Source organism: Thalassophryne amazonica, chromosome 7, assembly GCF_902500255.1.
Source record: "Thalassophryne amazonica chromosome 7, fThaAma1.1, whole genome shotgun sequence".
Taxonomy (NCBI): domain Eukaryota; kingdom Metazoa; phylum Chordata; class Actinopteri; order Batrachoidiformes; family Batrachoididae; genus Thalassophryne; species Thalassophryne amazonica.
Genome location: NC_047109.1, coordinates 19,019,528 through 19,039,700, shown reverse-complemented (window position 1 = coordinate 19,039,700; position 20,173 = coordinate 19,019,528). Strand labels below are relative to the sequence as shown.

The following is a 20,173-nucleotide window of genomic DNA, read 5'->3' as shown; positions in this document are numbered from 1 at the left end:
TATGCTCGCGGGCGTGCACATAATGTCCGACCAGAACCTGAGACCAAGTGGATCTGGTTATTATTCTCTGGCCGAGTGGAACTTGAAAATGGCTGTGGATCCGAGTGACTGAGGACCATTCCATGGCTGGGGATCGCAGTTGTGATCACGCATGAGCATTAAGGCTTGTTTTTGTTGTGGACTTTACACTGGGGTGAGTGGAATGTTATTTTATTTTCATCTTTTTCTTTGTGCTCTTTCAGTGAAAGTACTTTTTTTTTACTTTGTGTGTGTGTGTATGTGTGGCAGCTACTTTAACCCCAAATTTACACAGACTTCTGTGTTGTGTGGGCCGCTGAAGAGGAGGTACTGCTGGCCCACCACCACCAGAGGGCGCCCTGCCTGGAGTGCGGGCTCCAGGCACCAGAGGGCGCAGCTGCCTCACAGGAGCAGCCAGGGTGACAGCTGTCACGCATCACCTACAACAGCTGTTACCAATCAGCAGGGGTACATCAGCAGGACGACGTCTCCACCTCTTTGCCGAGATATCGTTCTACCTGGAAGGTAATATTCTCAGCTGACTGCTTGACAGTAACCTTTTGTGATTTTTGTGAGTGATAGCAGACTTTTTCTCCAACGAGAGGTGGAGGTAGCTTCCCTGCCGTGCAGGTTGCTGGGTGCAAACGCGCCCACGTTTAATTGTGTTCTTGTTCCTCGCCAGCAGTACCAGGTCCGACACGCGGAGGCAGTGGCCACCTGGGAGTTCGGGACTTGGCGGCTCCAGTATTCCCGGGGTCTGGTGGCGGAGGAAATCGTGTGGTTCCGGTTCTGCTTTGGACAGGCGTCTCCTATCTTCGAGCCTGCCCACACGACACCTTTGTGAATTGACTCTGGTCTATTGTTGTAATCTGTTGTATTTGTTGTGCACATTCACAACAGTAAAGTGTTGTTATTTGACCTGCTCCATTGTCTGTTCATTTGCGCCCCCTGTTGTGGGTCCGTGTACCTACACTTTCCCAACACTTCTGGCTGAATTTGAAGAATATATAATCAGTATTAAGCTTGTAGACTCTCAAATGTCATAAAACTGTCAATTTCTATAAGAAATTTTAAAAAGAGAATTAACATTGAATAATCCCTTAAAAACAGCTGAAATGTGGGTTAAAACAGCTGTTGCGCTGATAAGGTGGTGCTGATAAGTTCCTGGCTTTGCCCCCTTCTAGATGAAATAGAAAAATGAGTGTGGGGGCATTTGACAGCCTAATGTAACTTTGCAAATATCAGGCATTTGTGATTTTTGTAACTGTTTTTTTCTTTTAGTGATAAGCTGTGATGGCAGAGGTACAAGCAAATTTCACGTCGTTGGCATTACGGGCTGTCATAAAGTTTTTGATTCTCCAGAGAAAGTCAGCAAAGGACATTCAGACTAAAATGTTACAAACACTGAGGGAGTATTGTCCTTCCTACAGCACTGTCAAAACCTGGATATCCCATTTCAGCACTGAGCATTTCACCGTTGAAGATGAGCTCTGCAGTAGGCAACCCCCAACCTCAACTGACCCGGCAACATGCGATGCAATCCATGCACTGATTCTTGAAGACATGCAAATAGTTGCCAAAAAGATAGCATAGATAGCAAAAAAGATAGCACTTGGACATCTCCCAGGAACGTGTTGGGTTTGTTTTCACCACTATCCTAGACATGCACAAGCTTTCAGCGAAGTGGGTGCCCAAATGTTTGAACAATGATCAGAAGAAGGAATGAGTTGAGGCATCGAAAGCCATTTTGGCCCATTTTGAAGCTGCACAGGACTTTTTTAGCAGGTTAGTGACCAAGGATGAAACCTTGCTCCACATCTATGATCCTGGAACCAAGGAACAGTCAAAGCAATGGCGGCAGAGTGTGTTCCCATGGCTGAAGAAGTTCTACACCCAAAAACATTGGAATACCAGGGGCTGCTGTGTTTCTCCAGGTAAAACTGGAGTTGCATCAGGAAGGGCATCCAGCATAAAACTTGTGCCAAATACCAAAGGGGATCTGGCTGTATCCGCTGTAGCGACCCCGAACAAACGGAAGCAGCCGAATGGACAACAACAACAACATGACAAAGAAGTTATATTTACACACAAACAAAACAGAGTTTTGCAGCTAGCTACCAGCCTGTGACATCACCATGCAAACATCACTACATATATTGTAAATACGTTCAGAGCCTCTGGAACGCTGTGACTCACCATGGGGCAGCAATGCAGCGCCACACAGCTGCACGTGGTGTTACAGCTATGATGATGATCATAATTCACATACATTATGTATCCCATGAGATGGCATGACAACATATCTGTAATCTAAGGTTTATTATGGATATAACACCCTGTTCAGATGTGCGCATGGTGCCCCTGGGCTGTGGGACGAACTGATTGACAGGGACACATGGTGTTTTCGATTTCATTGCGCAATGTTCACATGGAGTTCACAAGATTAATGTATGCCGCATACATTGCACATGAAAATATCTCCTTTATGAACCCCAAATGGGATCTAATGAAGGTGCACTTACAGCTCATCCCTGCCACATTCTGAATGTGCCAGCAGGATTTGATGTGCCTGGCCATGAAGAATGTTTCTCAAGGATGATCAGACTGTTCCAAATGCTGGTTTGACGCCGTGAGAATATGTACAACGCAGTCAGATTGCGGTCAGACTGTACATCGACTGCTGTCCGTTTTTTCACTTCGACTGCACCAGGATTGCTTTGAACATGAGCAAAACATTCGGGGTGTTTAGAATGCGCTCAGAATGCTGTCTAACATTTGTGACTGCACCTCAACACTTCCTGAATGTGGGTCGAATTTTCATTCGGACAGGATTCAGGCTCATTCAGCCTCTAGTGTGATAGGGGTATTAGGTAGGTTTGTAAACAAACTATTGATTGTTCACTTCCTAACGAGCATTAACAAAACACTCTTCAGCCTGTCAAGAACCAGTGTCTCCTGTTAAATGCATTGTTGAGCATTTTAAAATAAATTTTCATTCCATCAAGTTAATCCTTTGAGTTTTCTTCATTCATTGTTTTTGGGGTCATTACTGTTAGATAATATGTTTTAAATAAAATTAGCATGTGCTGCTGTAATGTCAACTGTAGAATTCTTTTAGGTCTTAAGACACTTATTTTCCCTTTTGTATGGCTAGCATGCTGGCATACTATACTGCTATGCATTTTACTCTTAATTTAATTTTATTAGCAAACGGAGCGGGCCGCAGCCTCAACTTTATCTAAATTCTAGGTATTTTAGTGAAGCTTAGGGCTAGTGGCCGGCGATCGCCTTAGTATTTCTTTTTTATACTATAAATTATAATGTATTTGTTGTCTTCCTGATGCCTGATTCAGTTTTTTTCTCTCTGTTTGAGGTCTGGCTCCATCCAGAGATGGGTTTGGTGTCTGTTTCTGAAACCCTCCTGTCCTGTGCACCGGCAACAGTTCCTGTATATTCGTTTTGTAAATTGTTTTGTAATTTGTGTTGGTAGCAGGGCCCAAGCAGAGGGTCGCCCCTTTGAATCTGGTCTGCTTGAGGTTTCTTCCTCAAATCATCAGAGGGAGTTTTTCCTTACTACTATCGCCTGTGTTCTTGCTCTGGGGGTTGGTTAGGTTAGACCTTACTTGTGTGAAGCGCCTTAAAGCAACTTTGTTGTGATTTGGCGTTATATAAATGAAGATAAATTGAAAAAAATAAATTAAAATTGTTAAATACTCTGTTTCTGATCTGCACCCCACCGTGCGGTACCAACCCGGTACTGTTAAACTTTATTGTTTTTGTGCAAATATTTGCTCATTTTAAAATGTTTTCCTGCAACACATTTAAAAAAAAAGCTGGGACAGTGGTATGTTTACCACTGTGTTACATCACCTTTCCTTCTAACAACACTCAATAAGCGTTTGGGAACTGAGGACCCTAACTGTTGAAGCTTTGTAGGTGGAATTTTTTCCCATTCTTGCTTGATGTACCACTTCAGTTGTTCAACAGTCCAGGGTCTCCGTTGTTGTATTTTGCGCTTCATAATGTGCCACACATTTTCAATGAATTTTAAAGTGAATGCATTTTGTGTTTTAGACTCCACGCCGTGCATTCAAACCGTATAATGCACGGCTTCTCGTTGTTTAATCCTTACTTAAACCCTAATCTGTCCAACACCTGATATAAAAATTCCTAATTGACGCAATCAAAGGCCTTTTCTGCATCAAGGCTAACTAAGACAGCACTCAAGTCCTGTTTTTGAATCTGATCTATTATATGCAAGGTGCGCCTTATGTTATCATGGGTGTGCCTAGTGCTGCATCAGGCGCAGGCACCGCAGTGTCTCCCCCATGAGACCGAATCTCTTCAACTCTGCGTTGACCTCACTCACATTGCTATAAGAATGGACCCCCGTATCCCAGTGAATCCTCATCTTGTTGAATGGTGTATGGAATCTGATGCCTTTCTCCTTTAAGAGTCTTTTAGCAGCATTTTATTCTTTTCTCTTTTGGACAGTCTCCATCGCGTAGTCATGGTCAAATAACAGAGTTTTGTTTCCCTGTTGTACCTTCTTCTTCCACAACTCTCAGGACCCTCTCCTTCGTGACATATTCCAGAAAAGTTACAATGATTGGTCTCAGCTGGTGTCCGATGGCGTATCTCTGTGACAGCGACCGGTGGGCATGTAGAATTTGCAGAGGGGTGTCGTCCAGTAAATTAAGCTCGTATTGAAGCAGGTTTTCCACAAATCTTATAACAGATTCACCCTCTTCCCCTTCGCTAACTCCATAAATATGGATGTTATTCCTCCGTGACCTGGACTCCAAATCCCAGGGCTTGTCTTGTAGGATTTTTTTGCTGTTTCAGTATAGGAATCAGTGAGTCGTTTGCGTCCTGAGCCCAGTTATCCAGCTTCTCCATCCGTGATTCCATCTCCATCATTTTCACACCCTTTAGCTGCTGATCAGCGGTGAGTGAAGTGAGGCTGTGGTTCAAAGCTTTCCAACTTTTCAATCATGTCTCTCCTTAGAGTTTCACCAAATGCACTGAAATCCCCCTTTATCTCAGTTTTCAGGCTTCGTATCTCGTCCGTGGTGCTCTTCAGACACGTGCTAATGCCCACGCTAGCATGTTCAGTGTTTTCCTCTAGCTCGGAAGCTAACTTAAGACCCTTTTGTTTCCTCTTCCCACTCATAGCAACTAATTTATTTCCAAAACTTCAAACTTTGAGTTTTCAGGCTTTCAGGAGCTCCGATGTTTCACACCCTACCTCGACATGGTGTAACTGGACGTCCAAAAGACATTTTTCTATTGTTTTTTGCAACTGACACCGTTAGATCAATTTGCACCAACACAAATAAAAATGCTGCAAAAACAATGCATTAGGGAAAAAATTACAACTGGACAGACATTGAAATGGAAGATCTGTATAATTTTTGGGGGGCTTCTTATATATATGTCATTGGTGCCACTGCCAAGTCTTCAGGACTACTAAAAACATAATCATGTTTTATGTGTGCCCCTTCTAGCTAAAATAATGACAAGGGACAGGTTTCAATCTATATTCTGGAGCATCCACCTGAGTGATCCAGATGAGGATGTAGAAAATGACAGGAAAAAGGGAACACCAGGCCATGATTAGAGTCAGGCCTTTTTATGATGAGATCCTCAAGGCCTGCCAGGCTTATTAGCACCAAGGAAGGAGCTTTCAGTGGATGAAAGGGTGGTGCCATTGAACAGAAAACTGGAATGATATAATATATGAAAGACAAGCCAACAAAATGGGCATGAAATGTTTTGTGTTGGCTGATTCAATACACTCAAGTTTACCATATACACTGACAAGACTGTGTCTACAAGAGAGCATGGGATGTCTTATGATGTGGTCATGAACCTGATTCAAACATCCTCTCTTGGTACTGGGTACTACATTTACATGGGCAATTTTTATACGATTAAAGGAATGCTTTGGAACCACAAGTTCTCAATGGGGGGGGGGGGGGGGGGGGGGGTCACGCTAGCTATTTTTCCTGATATGAATTGGGTAATGTGTTCATAACTAAAGGATGCCACATCTGTTGATGGAAATGAAAATTGTCAAAATTGCTGAACTCAAAGACACCCCATAATCAAAGCAAAAAATTGATGCAGCAGGCTTGTCCATTTTGCCAAAAATTCGTAGCAGCAACCCAAAATGGTACTCAGTAGTTTATATGGGCCCCATGTGGTTGTATGCATACCTAATGACATCAGGACATGCTCCTAATGTGACAACATGGTGTCCTGGGGGACCTCCTCCCAGATCTGTACCAGGGCATCACTTAGCTCCTGGACATTTTGAGGTGTTACCTGCCAATGTCGGATGGACCAAAACATAATGTCCCAGAAGTGATTGGATCTAGGTCAAGCGAGCATGGGGGCCAGTCAACGGTATCAATTCCTTCATCTTCCTGGAACTTCCCACATACTCTTGACACATAAGGCTGGGCATTGTCGTACACCAGGAGGAACCCAGGACCCAGTGCACCAGCGTAGGATCCAACAATGGGTCTAAGAATTTCATCCTGATACCTAATAGCAGTTACAATGCTGTTGTCTAGCCTGCAGAGGTCTGTGGGTCCTTCCATCCAAGGATATGCCTTTCCAGCCCTTCACTGACCCATCACCAAATCCATCATGCTGAATGATGTTGCAGGCAGCATAATAGTGGTGCAGCTTAACTATAATTTCCATAAAAATTGTTCATTTTGAGATAAAAACATGGAATTTGGCACACATATTCTAAATTAACTAATGTTTATTTTCAGATATGGAGCCATCCTGGAGTTGACCTCTAATGAGCTACAGGGGTCAATAAAGAATCACACAGGGGCCAAAGTTTAAAAATGCACCAATCATGTTGAAAACTTTACCACATTATTTGTCTGATCATAACGATTCCAAAAAGGTATAGTTTGGACTTTCTATGACTGAATTCCATGGAGTTATGGGGTAAAAACAGCAAAAATGGTTCAAAGGTCAATTTCCGTTTGTACAGGGGTCAAAAGTTAAAGTTGCTCCAAGTTTTGTAAAAAGTGTAACCACAGGATTTCTAATCTGGTTTTAAACTGGCTAGTCCCATTCTGGTTCTTGAGGTTCCTTCCTCATCACTGTGCGTTTCAGACATTAGGAAACTTTACCTTTCTGGAAAAGTACCTTTTGTGTCAGATGACTTATTGGTGAAATTAAGTGACAATTAAAATGGAATTGAAACTCAAACTGACTATAAATGAATTAATCACCAACTATTTAAATAATTAATCATTTTGATTTTTTTCTAATGTAGAAATTCTGATTACAACTTTGTCTATGTCAATACTTCATGGTTTTCTGTACTTTTCCGTCACTTCAAGGTGTGGGAAACACTGATCAACATATTTCACCATTTTATCGACAAATATAACTATAAGAATCGTTCATTTCTGGAAACAAGCACCAAAATTCGCACACATACTGCTTAGACATTACTCTTCTGAAAACACCAACTGGCCGCTTCAATTTTCAATATGTAACCTGGTAAAGGGGGAGGGGTGTGTCAAAATTAAAAGATGCTCCAATCATATTGAAAACTGTACCACATTATTTGTCTGATCATAACTATTTCATAAAGGTATAGTTTGGACTATCTATGACTGAATTCCATGGAGTTACGGGGTAAAAACAGCAAAATGGTGACAAAGGTTAGTTTCAGTTTGTACAAGGGTCAAAAGTTAAAGTTGCTCCAATTTTTGTAAAAAGTGATGCAAATTATTGGTTGAAATAAAAGGATTAATAAATGGAATAATTATGACTGTGTTGAATGCTTGGTCTCCAAAGTAAAGGTCGATCCATTAGATTCTATGATGTATGACATATGTTACCCCATTTGGGGTAACATATGTCCATCTTTCATGCTTAGTTATTATGTTATAACATAATAACTAAGCATGAAAGATGGTGCAAACTGTTCCTTTTTAAAATGCTATTAACTCTATATCTGAAAATAAACATTAGTTAATTTAGAATATGTGTGCCAAATTCCATGTTTTTATCATAAAATTAACAATTGTTTTGCTCTGCCGCCCCACTACAACATTCTCCATGGCATCGCCAGACCCTTTCACGTCTATCACATGCTCAGTTTGAACCTGCTCTCATCTGTGAAAAGCACAGGGCACCAGTGATGGACTTGCCAATTGAGGTGTCGGGCCCTCAGGCCACACTCATGAAGTCTGTTTCTGATTGTTTGGTCAGAGACAGTCACACCAATGGCTGGAGGTCATTTTGTAGGGTTCTGCCAGTGCTCATCCTGTTCGTCCTTGCATAAAGGAGCAGATAGAGTTTATTTTGTTTAGTACTTTGAATTATTGGAAAACTCAGTTATAAAAAGTCATTATAATTCTTATTATTAACAATGAATGTGTGTTATTTTAGTTTATTACATTTTACAACAAAAATCTGCCCTATTCTCATAAACCAGTCATAAACCATGAGATACAAGAAAGATAGGGCTGATAAATCATAAACAAGCTGATTGTAATTAGTTCAGCTCTTCAGGCAGGTTGACGAGCTAATTATTGAAATCACCTGTTTTAGGTGCACAGGTACAAGCAACACATGGGAGGGCTTTTACTTTCAGCCCACTCTGCTCTCTTCTGTTGGCGGAGGACTGAGCTCACAGCTGTCTGACTATGTAAGACAGAAGCTCTGGCTCATTGTTCGTTTTTGGGTTTGTAATCGCTTTGATTTTACTCAGAAGCCCCGGCAGTACTTAAACTCGAAACTGGTTTATCAGTAGCTGACAGTAGTGAAAGTTAGTGGTTAGCGGTTAGCTGTAACGTCTGCTAAAAAATTTTCGTGGTTTATCGGTTTAGTATTCTAAAGGTTAACTTTTTAGTTAGCGGATTAGCAGTTATCAAAGCTAAATTTTGGTTAGCTGTGTCCACCACTGATTAAATTTGAGTCTGTGGAAAGCTATCACTCAAAGTCATGATTCATGTGTATGATATATGGTTCGTGTTCTTTATTTTTGTTGTAATATGTGATAAATATCTTATCACATATCTGTTTATGTATCATGCCCTATATCATGCCTCTCGTATCCTTATCAGCCCTCGTCCACTGGAGAAGCTTAGACATGTGATAAGATATACATGCAAGTGACACCAGAGTATAATTCGCAGGATCTCCCAAACTACTAAAAAAAACAAAAAACAAAACAAGAGTCATCAGGAAATGACACATCTCCCCAGTCACCACAGGTCTATAATTGACTGGTGTTGGGGGATCAGTCCTCTTATGCTAAATATGAATGAAACTGGTCAACTGGTTCTCGAGATATCACACTAACAAAGGTGGCAATGACAATACCTTGAATATCTTGCTGTGACCTTGAAATTGACTCCAAAGTTACCAAAATCAACTTGTGTTGGGGGATCACTCAAATACACACTTATGCTAAATATGAATAAAAATGGTCAATTGCTTGAGATATCATGCTAAAAAGCCAAAACAGACAGACGGACAGACGCACAAACAGACAGACATGCTGATCACTATATTCCTCCGTATTTCATACCAGGAAAATAAAAAAGCAACTTATACCCCGGAAAATAGGGCATGTACCTCATAGCTCGTGAGCACTTTGAGATTCCATGGAATGTAAAGTGCATTACAAATAAAATGTATTATTATTATTATTATACAAACCTTGTTGTGAAAGTGTAGGAACACGGACCCACAACAGGGGGCGCAAATGAACGGACAATGGAGGAAGTCAAATAACAACACTTTACTGTTGTGAATAAGCACAACAAACACAGCAGATTACAATAATAGACAAAGAAGTCAATTCACAAAATGTGTCACGTGGGCAGGCTCGAAGATAAGAGACGTCTGTCCAAAGCAGAACCGGAACCACACGATTTCCTCTGCCACCGAGCCCCGGGAATACTGGAGCCGCCAAGTCCCGAACTCCCAGGTGGCCACTGCCTCCGCTTGTCGGATCTGGTACTGCTGGCGAGGAACAAAAACAGTTAAATGTGGGTGCGTTTGCACCCAGCAACACGTATGGTGGGAAAACCACCTCCACCTCTCGTCGGAAGAAAAGTCTGCTATCCAACGCACAAGGTAACAAAGTATTAATGTCAGAAAGACAACACAGTCGGCTGAGTACTTTACCTCCTTGGTAGAGCGATATCTCGGCAAAGAGGTGGAGATGTCGTCTTGCTGATATACCACTGCAGATCAGATGATTGGTGACAGCTGTCGTAGGTGATAAGTGACAGCTGTCACCCCGGCTGCTCCTGTGAGGCGGCAGCGCCCTCTGGTGCCTGGAGCCCGCACTCCAGGCAGGGCGCCCTCTGGTGGTGGTGGGCCAGCAGTACCTCCTCTTCAGCGGCCCACACAACAGGACCCCCCCCTCAACGGGCGCCTCTTGGCGCCCGACCAGGCTTGTCCGGGTGGCGGCGGTAGAAATCGGCCAGGAGGGCCGGGTCCAGGATGAAGCTCCTCTTCACCCAGGAGCGTTCTTCGGGTCCGTACCCCTCCCAGTCCACCAAATACTGGAAGCCCCGGCCCATCCTACGGACATCCAAGAGCCGGCGCACAGTCCAAGCCGGCTCGCCATCGATGATCCGGGCAGGAGGCGGTGCCGGACCCGGAGCACAGAGGGGTGAGGTGTGATGCGGCTTTATCCGGGACACATGGAAAACAGGATGGATCCGCAGTGAGGCCGGAAGCTGAAGCCTCACTGCGGCTGGACTGATGACCTTGAGGATCTTGAAGGGACCGATGTAACGATCCTGCAGTTTAGGGGAGTCCACTTTTAGGGGGATGTCCTTTGTTGACAACCACACCTCCTGCCCTGGCCGATACGCAGGGGCCGGGGTCCGCCGACGGTCTGCATGGACTTTTGCCCTCGTCCGGGCCTTTAGCAAAGCAGAACGGGCGGCGCGCCACACCCGACGGCACTTCCGCAGGTGGGCCTGGACCGAGGGCACACCGACCTCTCCCTCAACCACCGGAAACAACGGGGGCTGGTACCCCAGACACACCTCAAAAGGGGAGAGGCCGGTGGCTGAAGACACCTGGCTGTTATGGGCATACTCGATCCAGGCCAAATGGGTACTCCAGGCCGCCGGGTGCGCGGCCGTCATGCAGCGCAGGGCCTGTTCCACCTCCTGATTGACCCGTTCTGCTTGCCCGTTGGTCTGAGGATGATACCCGGACAAGAGACTCACCGTGGCCCCCAGTTCCCGGCAGAAGCTCCTCCAGACTTGCGAGGAGAACTGGGGGCCGCGATCGGAGACGATGTCTGTTGGAATCCCATGCAGCCGGACGACGTGGTGGACCAGGAGGTCCGCTGTCTCCTGGGCAGTCGGGAGCTTCAGGAGGTCCACGAAGTGGGCCGCCTTGGAGAATCGGTCCACTATCGTGAGGATGGTGGTGTTGCCCTGGGACGGCGGGAGGCCCGTGACAAAATCCAGGCCGATGTGGGACCAGGGGCGATGAGGCACAGGCAGCGGCGGGAGCAGTCCCGATGCCCTGCGGTGGTCAGCCTTGCCCCTGGCGCAGGTGGTGCAGGCCTGGATATAATCCCGGACGTCGGCCTCCAGGGACGCCCACCAGAAGCGCTGCCGAACAACTGCCACGGTTCTACGCCCCCCCGGATGACAGGAGAACTTGGAGCCGTGACAGAAGTCCAGGACTGCAGCCCTGGCCTCTGGTGGGACGTAAAGTTTGTTCTTCGGCCCAGTTCCGGGATCCGGGCTCCGTGCCAGGGCCTCCCGGACGGTTTTCTCTACGTCCCAGGTGAGGGTGCCCACGATAGCGGACTCCGGGATGATGGGTTCCGGTGGATCCGACAACTCCGTTTTGACTTCGTCTTCATGCACCCGGGACAAGGCATCCGATTTCTGGTTTTTGGTCCCGGGGCGGTAGGTGATCCGGAAGTCAAAACGGCCGAAGAACAGTGACCAGCGGGCTTGCCTGGGGTTCAGCCGCTTGGCGGTCCTGATATACTCCAGGTTCCGGTGGTCAGTGAAAACCGTGAATGGCACGGACGTTCCCTCCAACAGATGTCTCCACTCTTCAAGAGCCTCTTTCACCGCAAGGAGTTCTCGATTGCCGACGTCATAGTTCCGTTCGGCCGGGGTCAACCTGCGGGAAAAATAGGCACACGGGTGAAGGACCTTATCGGCCTCTTCGCTCTGGGAAAGCACAGCTCCTATCCCTGAGTCCGAGGCGTCCACTTCAACCACAAACTGGCGACTAGGATCGGGCTGCACCAGAACAGGTGCAGACGAGAAGCGCCGTTTCAACTCCTTGAACGCGGCATCGCACCGATCCGACCAGGTGAAGGGGACTTTTGGAGAGGTCAGGGCTGTCAGGGGGCTAACTACCTGACTGTAGCCCTTAATGAACCTCCTGTAGAAATTTGCAAAGCCGAGGAACTGTTGCAGCTTCCTACGGCTGGTGGGTTGGGGCCAGTCTCTCACCGCCGCAACCTTGGCCGGATCAGGAGCGACGGAGTTGGGGGAGATGATAAACCCCAGGAAGGACAAAGAGGTGCGGTGAAACTCACACTTCTCGCCCTTCACAAACAGCCGGTTCTCCAACAACCGCTGCAGGACCTGACGTACATGCCGGACATGAGTCTCAGGATCCGGAGAAAAGATGAGTATATCGTCTAGATATACGAAGATGAATCGGTGCAGGAAATCCCGCAAGACATCATTAACTAATGCTTGGAACGTCGCGGGGGCGTTTGTAAGGCCGAACGGCATGACCAGGTACTCAAAGTGACCTAAGGGGGTGTTAAATGCCGTCTTCCACTCGTCTCCCTTCCGGATCCGAACCAGGTGATACGCATTTCTAAGATCTAGCTTAGTGAATATCTGGGCTCCATGCAGGGGCGTGAACACTGAATCCAACAAGGGCAACGGGTATTGATTACGAACTGTGATTTCGTTCAGCCCCCTATAATCAATGCATGGACGAAGTCCGCCGTCTTTTTTACCCACAAAAAAGAAACCTGCACCCATCGGGGAGGTGGAATTCCGGATCAACCCGGCGGCTAAAGAGTCCCGGATGTAGGTCTCCATTGATTCGCGCTCAGGTCGTGAGAGGTTGTACAGCCTGCTGGACGGGAACTCAACGCCTGGAACCAAATCAATGGCACAATCGTACGGACGGTGCGGGGGAAGGGTGAGCGCCAGATCCTTACTGAACACATCCACAAGGTCATGGTACTCCACCGGCACCGTCCCAAGATTGGGCGGGACTCTGACCTCCTCCCTAGCCTGGGAACCGGGAGGAACCGAGGAACCTAAACATACCCGATGGCAGGTCTCGCTCCACTGAACCACTACCCCAGACGGCCAATCGATCCGGGGATTGTGTTTTAACATCCAGGGGAACCCGAGAATCACACGGGAGGTGGCAGGAGTCACAAAAAACTCGATCTCCTCCCGGTGGTTCCCTGACACCACCAGAGTTACTGGTGGTGTCTTATGTGTGATTAGAGGGAGTAGGGAGCCATCTAGTGCCCACACCTGCACAGGTGAAGTAAGCGCCACCAGAGGGAGCCCTGCCTCCCTGGCCCATCTGCTGTCTAGCAGATTCCCTTCAGAGCCCGTGTCCACCAGTGCTGGGGCCTGCAGGGTTAAATCCTCATAAAGGATTGTAACTGGGAGTCGTGTGGCAATATGGGTATGTCCCACGTGAATGTCTTGGCCCACCCCTAGCCCGGTTTCTAGGGGCGGGCGTTGGTGTTTAACCGCTCGGGGCAGTCCCTCACTTGATGCTCTATTGAGCCACAAACAAAGCACGCTCCGCAGACCAGCCTCCTCTGTCTATCTGGTGGCCTAAATGTGGCCCTGCTCGTGTCCATAGCTTCATCAGCAGGGGGAGCTGTAACCACACGGAGCGTAGAGGCCGTGGAGCGTGGGGAGGGCGGAACTCGGTCGGAACCGGAAGGGAGAGGGACGGCGCGTGCCCGGCCACGCCCTTCGTCTCGTTCCCGACGGCGTTCTTCTAACCGATTGTCTAATCGTATAACGAGATCAATAAGCCCGTCTAAATCCCGCGGTTCGTCCTTGGCCACCAGGTGCTCCTTCAGGACCAACGACAGTCCGTTTACGAAGGCGGCACGGAGGGCAGTGCTATTCCAGCCGGACCTCGCAGCCGCGATGCGGAAGTCGACTGCATAAGCGGCTGCGCTCCGGCGCCCCTGTCTCATTGACAGCAGCACGGCTGAAGCGGTCTCTCCTCTATTTGGGTGATCGAACACTGTTCTGAACTCCCTCACAAACCCATCATATGTCAGAAGGAGCCGTGAATTTTGCTCCCAGAGCGCTGTAGCCCAAGCGTGTGCCTCACCGCGAAGCAGATTAATCACATAAGCTATCTTACTAGCATCAGTCGCGTACATGACGGGACGTTGTGCGAAGACGAGCGAACACTGCATAAGAAAGTCCGCGCACGTCTCCACACAACCCCCGTACGGCTCTGGAGGGCTTATGTATGCTTCAGGGGAAGGTGGGAGGGGTCGTTGAACGACCTGTGGAACGTCACTGTTGCGCACAGGATCGACAGGAGGGGGAGCCGCAGCAGCGCCCTGAGGGCGCGCTTCCACCTGCGCGGCGAGAGCCTCCACCCTGCGGTTAAGGAGGACGTTCTGCTCGGTCATTAGATCCAACCGAGCCGTAAAAGCGGTGAGGATTCGCTGCAACTCACCGATCATTCCTCCTGCAGACGCCTGTGCGCCCTGCTCTTCCATTGGCCGTTCAACAGCCGGTTGACGCCCCTCGGGGTCCATGACGTTGGCCGAGATATCCTGTTGTGAAAGTGTAGGAACACGGACCCACAACAGGGGGCGCAAATGAACGGACAATGGAGGAAGTCAAATAACAACACTTTACTGTTGTGAATAAGCACAACAAACACAGCAGATTACAATAATAGACAAAGAAGTCAATTCACAAAATGTGTCACGTGGGCAGGCTCGAAGATAAGAGACGTCTGTCCAAAGCAGAACCGGAACCACACGATTTCCTCTGCCACCGAGCCCCGGGAATACTGGAGCCGCCAAGTCCCGAACTCCCAGGTGGCCGCTGCCTCCGCTTGTCGGATCTGGTACTGCTGGCGAGGAACAAAAACAGTTAAATGTGGGTGCGTTTGCACCCAGCAACACGTATGGTGGGAAAACCACCTCCACCTCTCGTCGGAAGAAATGTCTGCTATCCAACGCACAAGGTAACAAAGTATTAATGTCAGAAAGACAACACAGTCGGCTGAGTACTTTACCTCCTTGGTAGAGCGATATCTCGGCAAAGAGGTGGAGATGTCGTCTTGCTGATATACCACTGCAGATCAGATGATTGGTGACAGCTGTCGTAGGTGATAAGTGACAGCTGTCACCCCGGCTGCTCCTGTGAGGCGGCAGCGCCCTCTGGTGCCTGGAGCCCGCACTCCAGGCAGGGCGCCCTCTGGTGGTGGTGGGCCAGCAGTACCTCCTCTTCAGCGGCCCACACAACAAACCTCATATCTCATGTGTGTATGTAAACCTCATAAGTCATATGACACCCTGCGGATCTGTTGATGTGTGTGGAAGTCAGACAGCACAACCAACTCACAGTTGTGCAGTCTCGACTTTGGTTAGATCAAGAATCTGACTTAATGCCATGAATCACAGCGCTTTCAATTTGAAAATATCAACTTTTCAGAATGTCATTCAGCTTTAATCTTTAAGTTTTGATAGGCATTTTGCAGCCTGTGCGGTGCTGCAGAAACAGACTCTAAGCATGCCGTAGCCGTGGTGAGCTCACCTGTCCAAAGGAGCCCTTCCCAATCAAAGAATCGATTTCATAGCGGTCCAGCCACTTCTCTCCATTCTTAACAATGTAGTCGTAGTTATCATCGTCAAAGCCGTCGTTGTAGACTTTCCTCTCCTTCTTGGTGCTGCTGTCCTCGGGAGGAACCTGCTGAGCCCGCCGCTTTTTCTTTGTGTAGTACACCTGAGAAACAATACACTTCCTGTTTGTTACTCAAAACAAAGACACTGGTTATACAACTAAGTCACAGAAATAAAAAGCTGAGTAATTACATCCAAATTAGCCAAACGCCACAGGTCTAACTGTGGCCCCTCCCAAATTTATAGGTCCAAAAGTATCTGGACAGTTTTTGCTGAGCCTTTCAAAGTCCAGGTTGGTGTTATTCAGTCAGGATTTCATTGTCACAATAAAAAAAAAGTGGAGAGTTGTGCTGGAACCGCAAGCCATGTGGTCTGGTTCATCTCACTCATGCTTCCTAAAGTCCTGTGACCATTATGAACCTTTCCCTTGACTTGCCGCGAGCACGACAGGTGGTGGGGGGGGGGGGGGGGGGGTTCCCATGAGCCTCTGGGATGGGGTTGCGACATTACCACTCCTGGTTTACAGCATCTTCGAGCGGCACTCCTGGTTAACAGCATCTTCGAGCAGCACTCCTGGTTTACAGCAGCTATGAGTGGTACGTCTGGGCTGACAGCAGTAATGAGTGGTATTTCTGGTTCTGAGTCCTGATATGTAGGTGTTCGCCTGGCATCAGTAGCCAGCATTAACCATAGGAGAAGGCTACCATCTCTGGACAAGACCAAACTAAATGGCCCTCAAGAACACACCTGAAACGCTTTGTTAGCTGAACAGACGTGTGTGAGTGAGTGAGTGAGTGAGTGAGTGAGTGAGTGAGTGAGTGAGTGAGTGAGTGAGTGAGTGAGTGAGTGAGTGAGTGAGTGAGTGAGTGAGAGACAGGTAGACTCAGAGAGAAGATATAAAGAAAAAAAGATTGACAAAGCTAGAGATAGGTGTACACGGTGACAGAGACTAAGACAGAGACAGGGTAATAAAGTAGAGATGACTGTGTGCACACAAATCAAACCTCCTGTGATGGGTGCGAGATGGTTCCTGTGCTTTTCTAAATAAATGGGTTGTTGCGAATCTGCAGCATTTCCTTGTAATTCACTGACCTTGAACCATCTGTCCTCTGTCAAACAAGTCTAATTTTTCCTGAACCATGCTTTGTATGAAATATATTTTTTCAGCAGAATTGTGTTGAATTTGGCACAATCACAGGACCTGTGAAGTGGCAGTGTGCTTCACACCTCATTGATGTGCTTGTAAGTCTTTATGAGGTCGACAGAAAGCTTCCTCAGCGGTGCGCTGGCAGGGTCTCTAAAACTCGGGGGGATCCTCCTCTGGAGGATGGTCATATCAGACAGCACCTGCAAAGAACCACAATATCAGTCAGGTCATCTTTGGTGGCCTTCCTGACATGGAGCACAAGCACGACTGGTCTTGAACCGTAAACCTTCTGTTAGGGCCTCTTCACACATAACACGAAAGCTGCAGAAACCCGAAAAAAAACCCCGTGATCCAAAAACGAAATGGGGAAAAATGAAACATTCCACCTGCTGTAGGGAGGGATGCATGGTTGGACAGGTGTGCATGATACCGCAGCGGCGATTTCGTGCACTCTCACAAAACTAGACAAGCTTCACAAGTATTTTACCTGAACAGAAGCCTGTTGGAACGACAACAAAACAGCAATTACGAACAAAATGCTGCTTGTGTTTGCTCTAGAAGATGGTGTTAGGTTTCACAAAGAGAATCACTTTAGATCAGAGCCCCACTGCGGGCTGCGAACCTTCTCACAGCCTGGCTGTAGTTGCTGACACCGCAAAGGCTGTCATGGACACTTTTCCTTTTTCACTCCTTTCTGTCCCGTCATATTTATTTTGAAAGTTTTTCCAGGGCTGAAAAAAGCTTCTCCACTTTTTTCCTCTTAATACTGTAGTTATGAGTATTTTGCTGTTTCCTGACGGGTCACCACCAAACCCGACAAACTTCACAAGTATTTTACCTGAACGGAAGCCTGCTGGAACGACGATGAAACGATGATTTTGAACAAAATGCTGCTTGGTGTCTGAAGTTTCACACAGATCCCTGAGTGTGACAAAGCAAAGAGAACCGCTTATGCTGCGTTCACACCGGGCTCAACGCGAGCGACAGCAGTGACAGGTTGCCATGTAATCCCTATGGAAGGACACGTTGTGGCGCCAAGCCACGCAGCACAACGCGATGTACGCAAATGAAGCGACGCGAGTGAAGCGATTTTGAGTGGCGCGTTTGTGGCGCGATATTGCAACGCATCACGTCGCGTTGCCCTCCTCCCAAAGTTGACAAATCTGAACTTTTTCATCTCGTCGTGCTGCCATGACCAATCAGGGACTGAATATGTAGTGACGTGGAGATGTCTGGAGTGTGACTGAGTTGGATGTGAACATGTCCTGTCTCTGGTAGCCAGCCTGTGAGCAGGGCTTATGCCTCTTTTGTCCTTTATGTCACAATTATGACAGAGTTTGGGGGAAGAGCAAGCTGCAGCCCCGCAGCAGGGGCAGCGGAATTTTTTATTTATTTATTTTTTAACGTGCAAGCGAGCGAATCGTCCGTGAAGATTATTTTATTTATTAACTACAGAGATGTATAATAAAGCAAATGGTGACTGGTCTCTAAACACAATTATGACAGAGTTTTTGGAGCGAGCAGCAGCCCCGCAGCATGAGGAGCAGAGTTTTTTTTTTTTTTTTTTCACATGCGTATGCGAGCGAATCGTCCGTGAAGACTATTTTATTTATTAACTACACAGATGTATAATAAAGCAAATGGTGACTGGTTTCTAAACACAATTATAACACAATTTTTGGGGAAGAGCCAGAAGCAGCCCCACAGCAAGCAGCTGAGTTTTTTTTTTATTGTTTACATGTGCACGCGTGAACGGGAGAGGAGGTCCTCAAACTGGGTCCTGCAGAGGTGGAAGGACCGCTGAAAGCGGCCATCATCCAGACACAGCTCCTGCAGCAAATAATGATACTCCCCGAATTGGGAACGTCTCATGACGTTTGTCAGCTTTCCACAACAACTCGCTCCGTGTGATCAAGGTCCATCATGTTAACTTCTTCATGTTAACTTTCAGCAATAAATTCTCTGCTCAAATCTCCCACACACGCATATGCCGACAGCAGTATAGATCAATGCAATAGGTTTATGGACTTCTTCACAAATAAGGTGGCATCAATCCGGTCAGCCCTCCCTGTTACAGCCCCATCTTCCTCTGACATCACTCTCTCAACTCCACTCAACAGTTTTTCTGTCTTCTCAGGCATTACTCAGACAGAGGTGGAGAGGATCATAAAAAGCATGAGGCCATCCACCTGTTTGCTGGATCCTCTCCCCACAGCACTATTAAAATCTCACATTACAGCCATCAGTCCATTAATCACAGCAATAATTAATCAGTCACAACACTCCGGTCAGGTTCCTCCAGCTCTCAAAACTGCTGTCATTCGCCCCCATCTGAAAAAGCCCTCACTCGACCCCGAAATCCTGGCCCACTACAGACCCATTTCAAACCTGCCGTTGCTTTCCAAAGTCCTGGAAAAAGTTGTAGTAGCCCAACTCCACAGTCATCTTCACATCCATAATGTGTATGAAAAATTTCAGTCTGGTTTTCGATCAGCTCACAGTACAGAGACAGCCCTGGTCCGCGTCATGAACGACTTGCTTATGACTGCGGACCAGGGCTCACCATCACTCCTCTTATTACTGGATTTATCATCTGCTTTTGACACCGTGGACCACACCATCCTACTCCATCGCCTCCAGTTTATAGTTGGACTTTCTGGGACCACACTCAACTGGTTCGGGTCATACCTCATGGGCAGAACAGAGTTTGTGACCCTAAGACAGTCCAAATCATCACCTCATACAGTTAGCTGCGGAGTGCCTCAAGGGTCGGTCCTTGGGCCGACCCTTTTCACCATCTACATGCTCCCACTCTGTCAGATAATCAATAAACACAAGGTTTCTTTCCATTGTTACGCAGATGATACACAGCTGTATATAAAAATGGACTCCACTTCCACCACAGTTCTGCCATCTGCACTTCACTGTTGCCTGGAGGAGATAAGAGCATGGATGACTGATAACTTTCTTCAACTGAACAGCAGCAAAACAGAAGCCATCCTTATTGGTACCCCTCACCAAACCCAGTCCTTCTTGAACCTAAACAGTATCTCGATCTTTGATCATAACATTTCCCTGTCCTCATCCGTTACAAACCT

The 20,173-nt window shown here is 47.1% G+C and overlaps 1 protein-coding gene across 2 annotated transcripts in view; it reads right to left on the bottom strand.

Moving 5' to 3' along the window:
* Positions 1 to 20,173, bottom strand: part of dyrk1b (dual-specificity tyrosine-(Y)-phosphorylation regulated kinase 1B) — a 229,835-nt gene that overhangs the window by 87,173 nt on the left and 122,489 nt on the right. For both annotated transcript variants that reach the window (XM_034173932.1, XM_034173931.1), the window contains 2 exons: positions 17,156 to 17,275; positions 15,843 to 16,031 (listed from right to left, as the gene is read on the bottom strand). In XM_034173932.1, the coding sequence (XP_034029823.1) occupies positions 15,843 to 16,031; positions 17,156 to 17,275 (309 nt within the window). The remainder of the gene's footprint in view (positions 1 to 15,842; positions 16,032 to 17,155; positions 17,276 to 20,173) is intronic.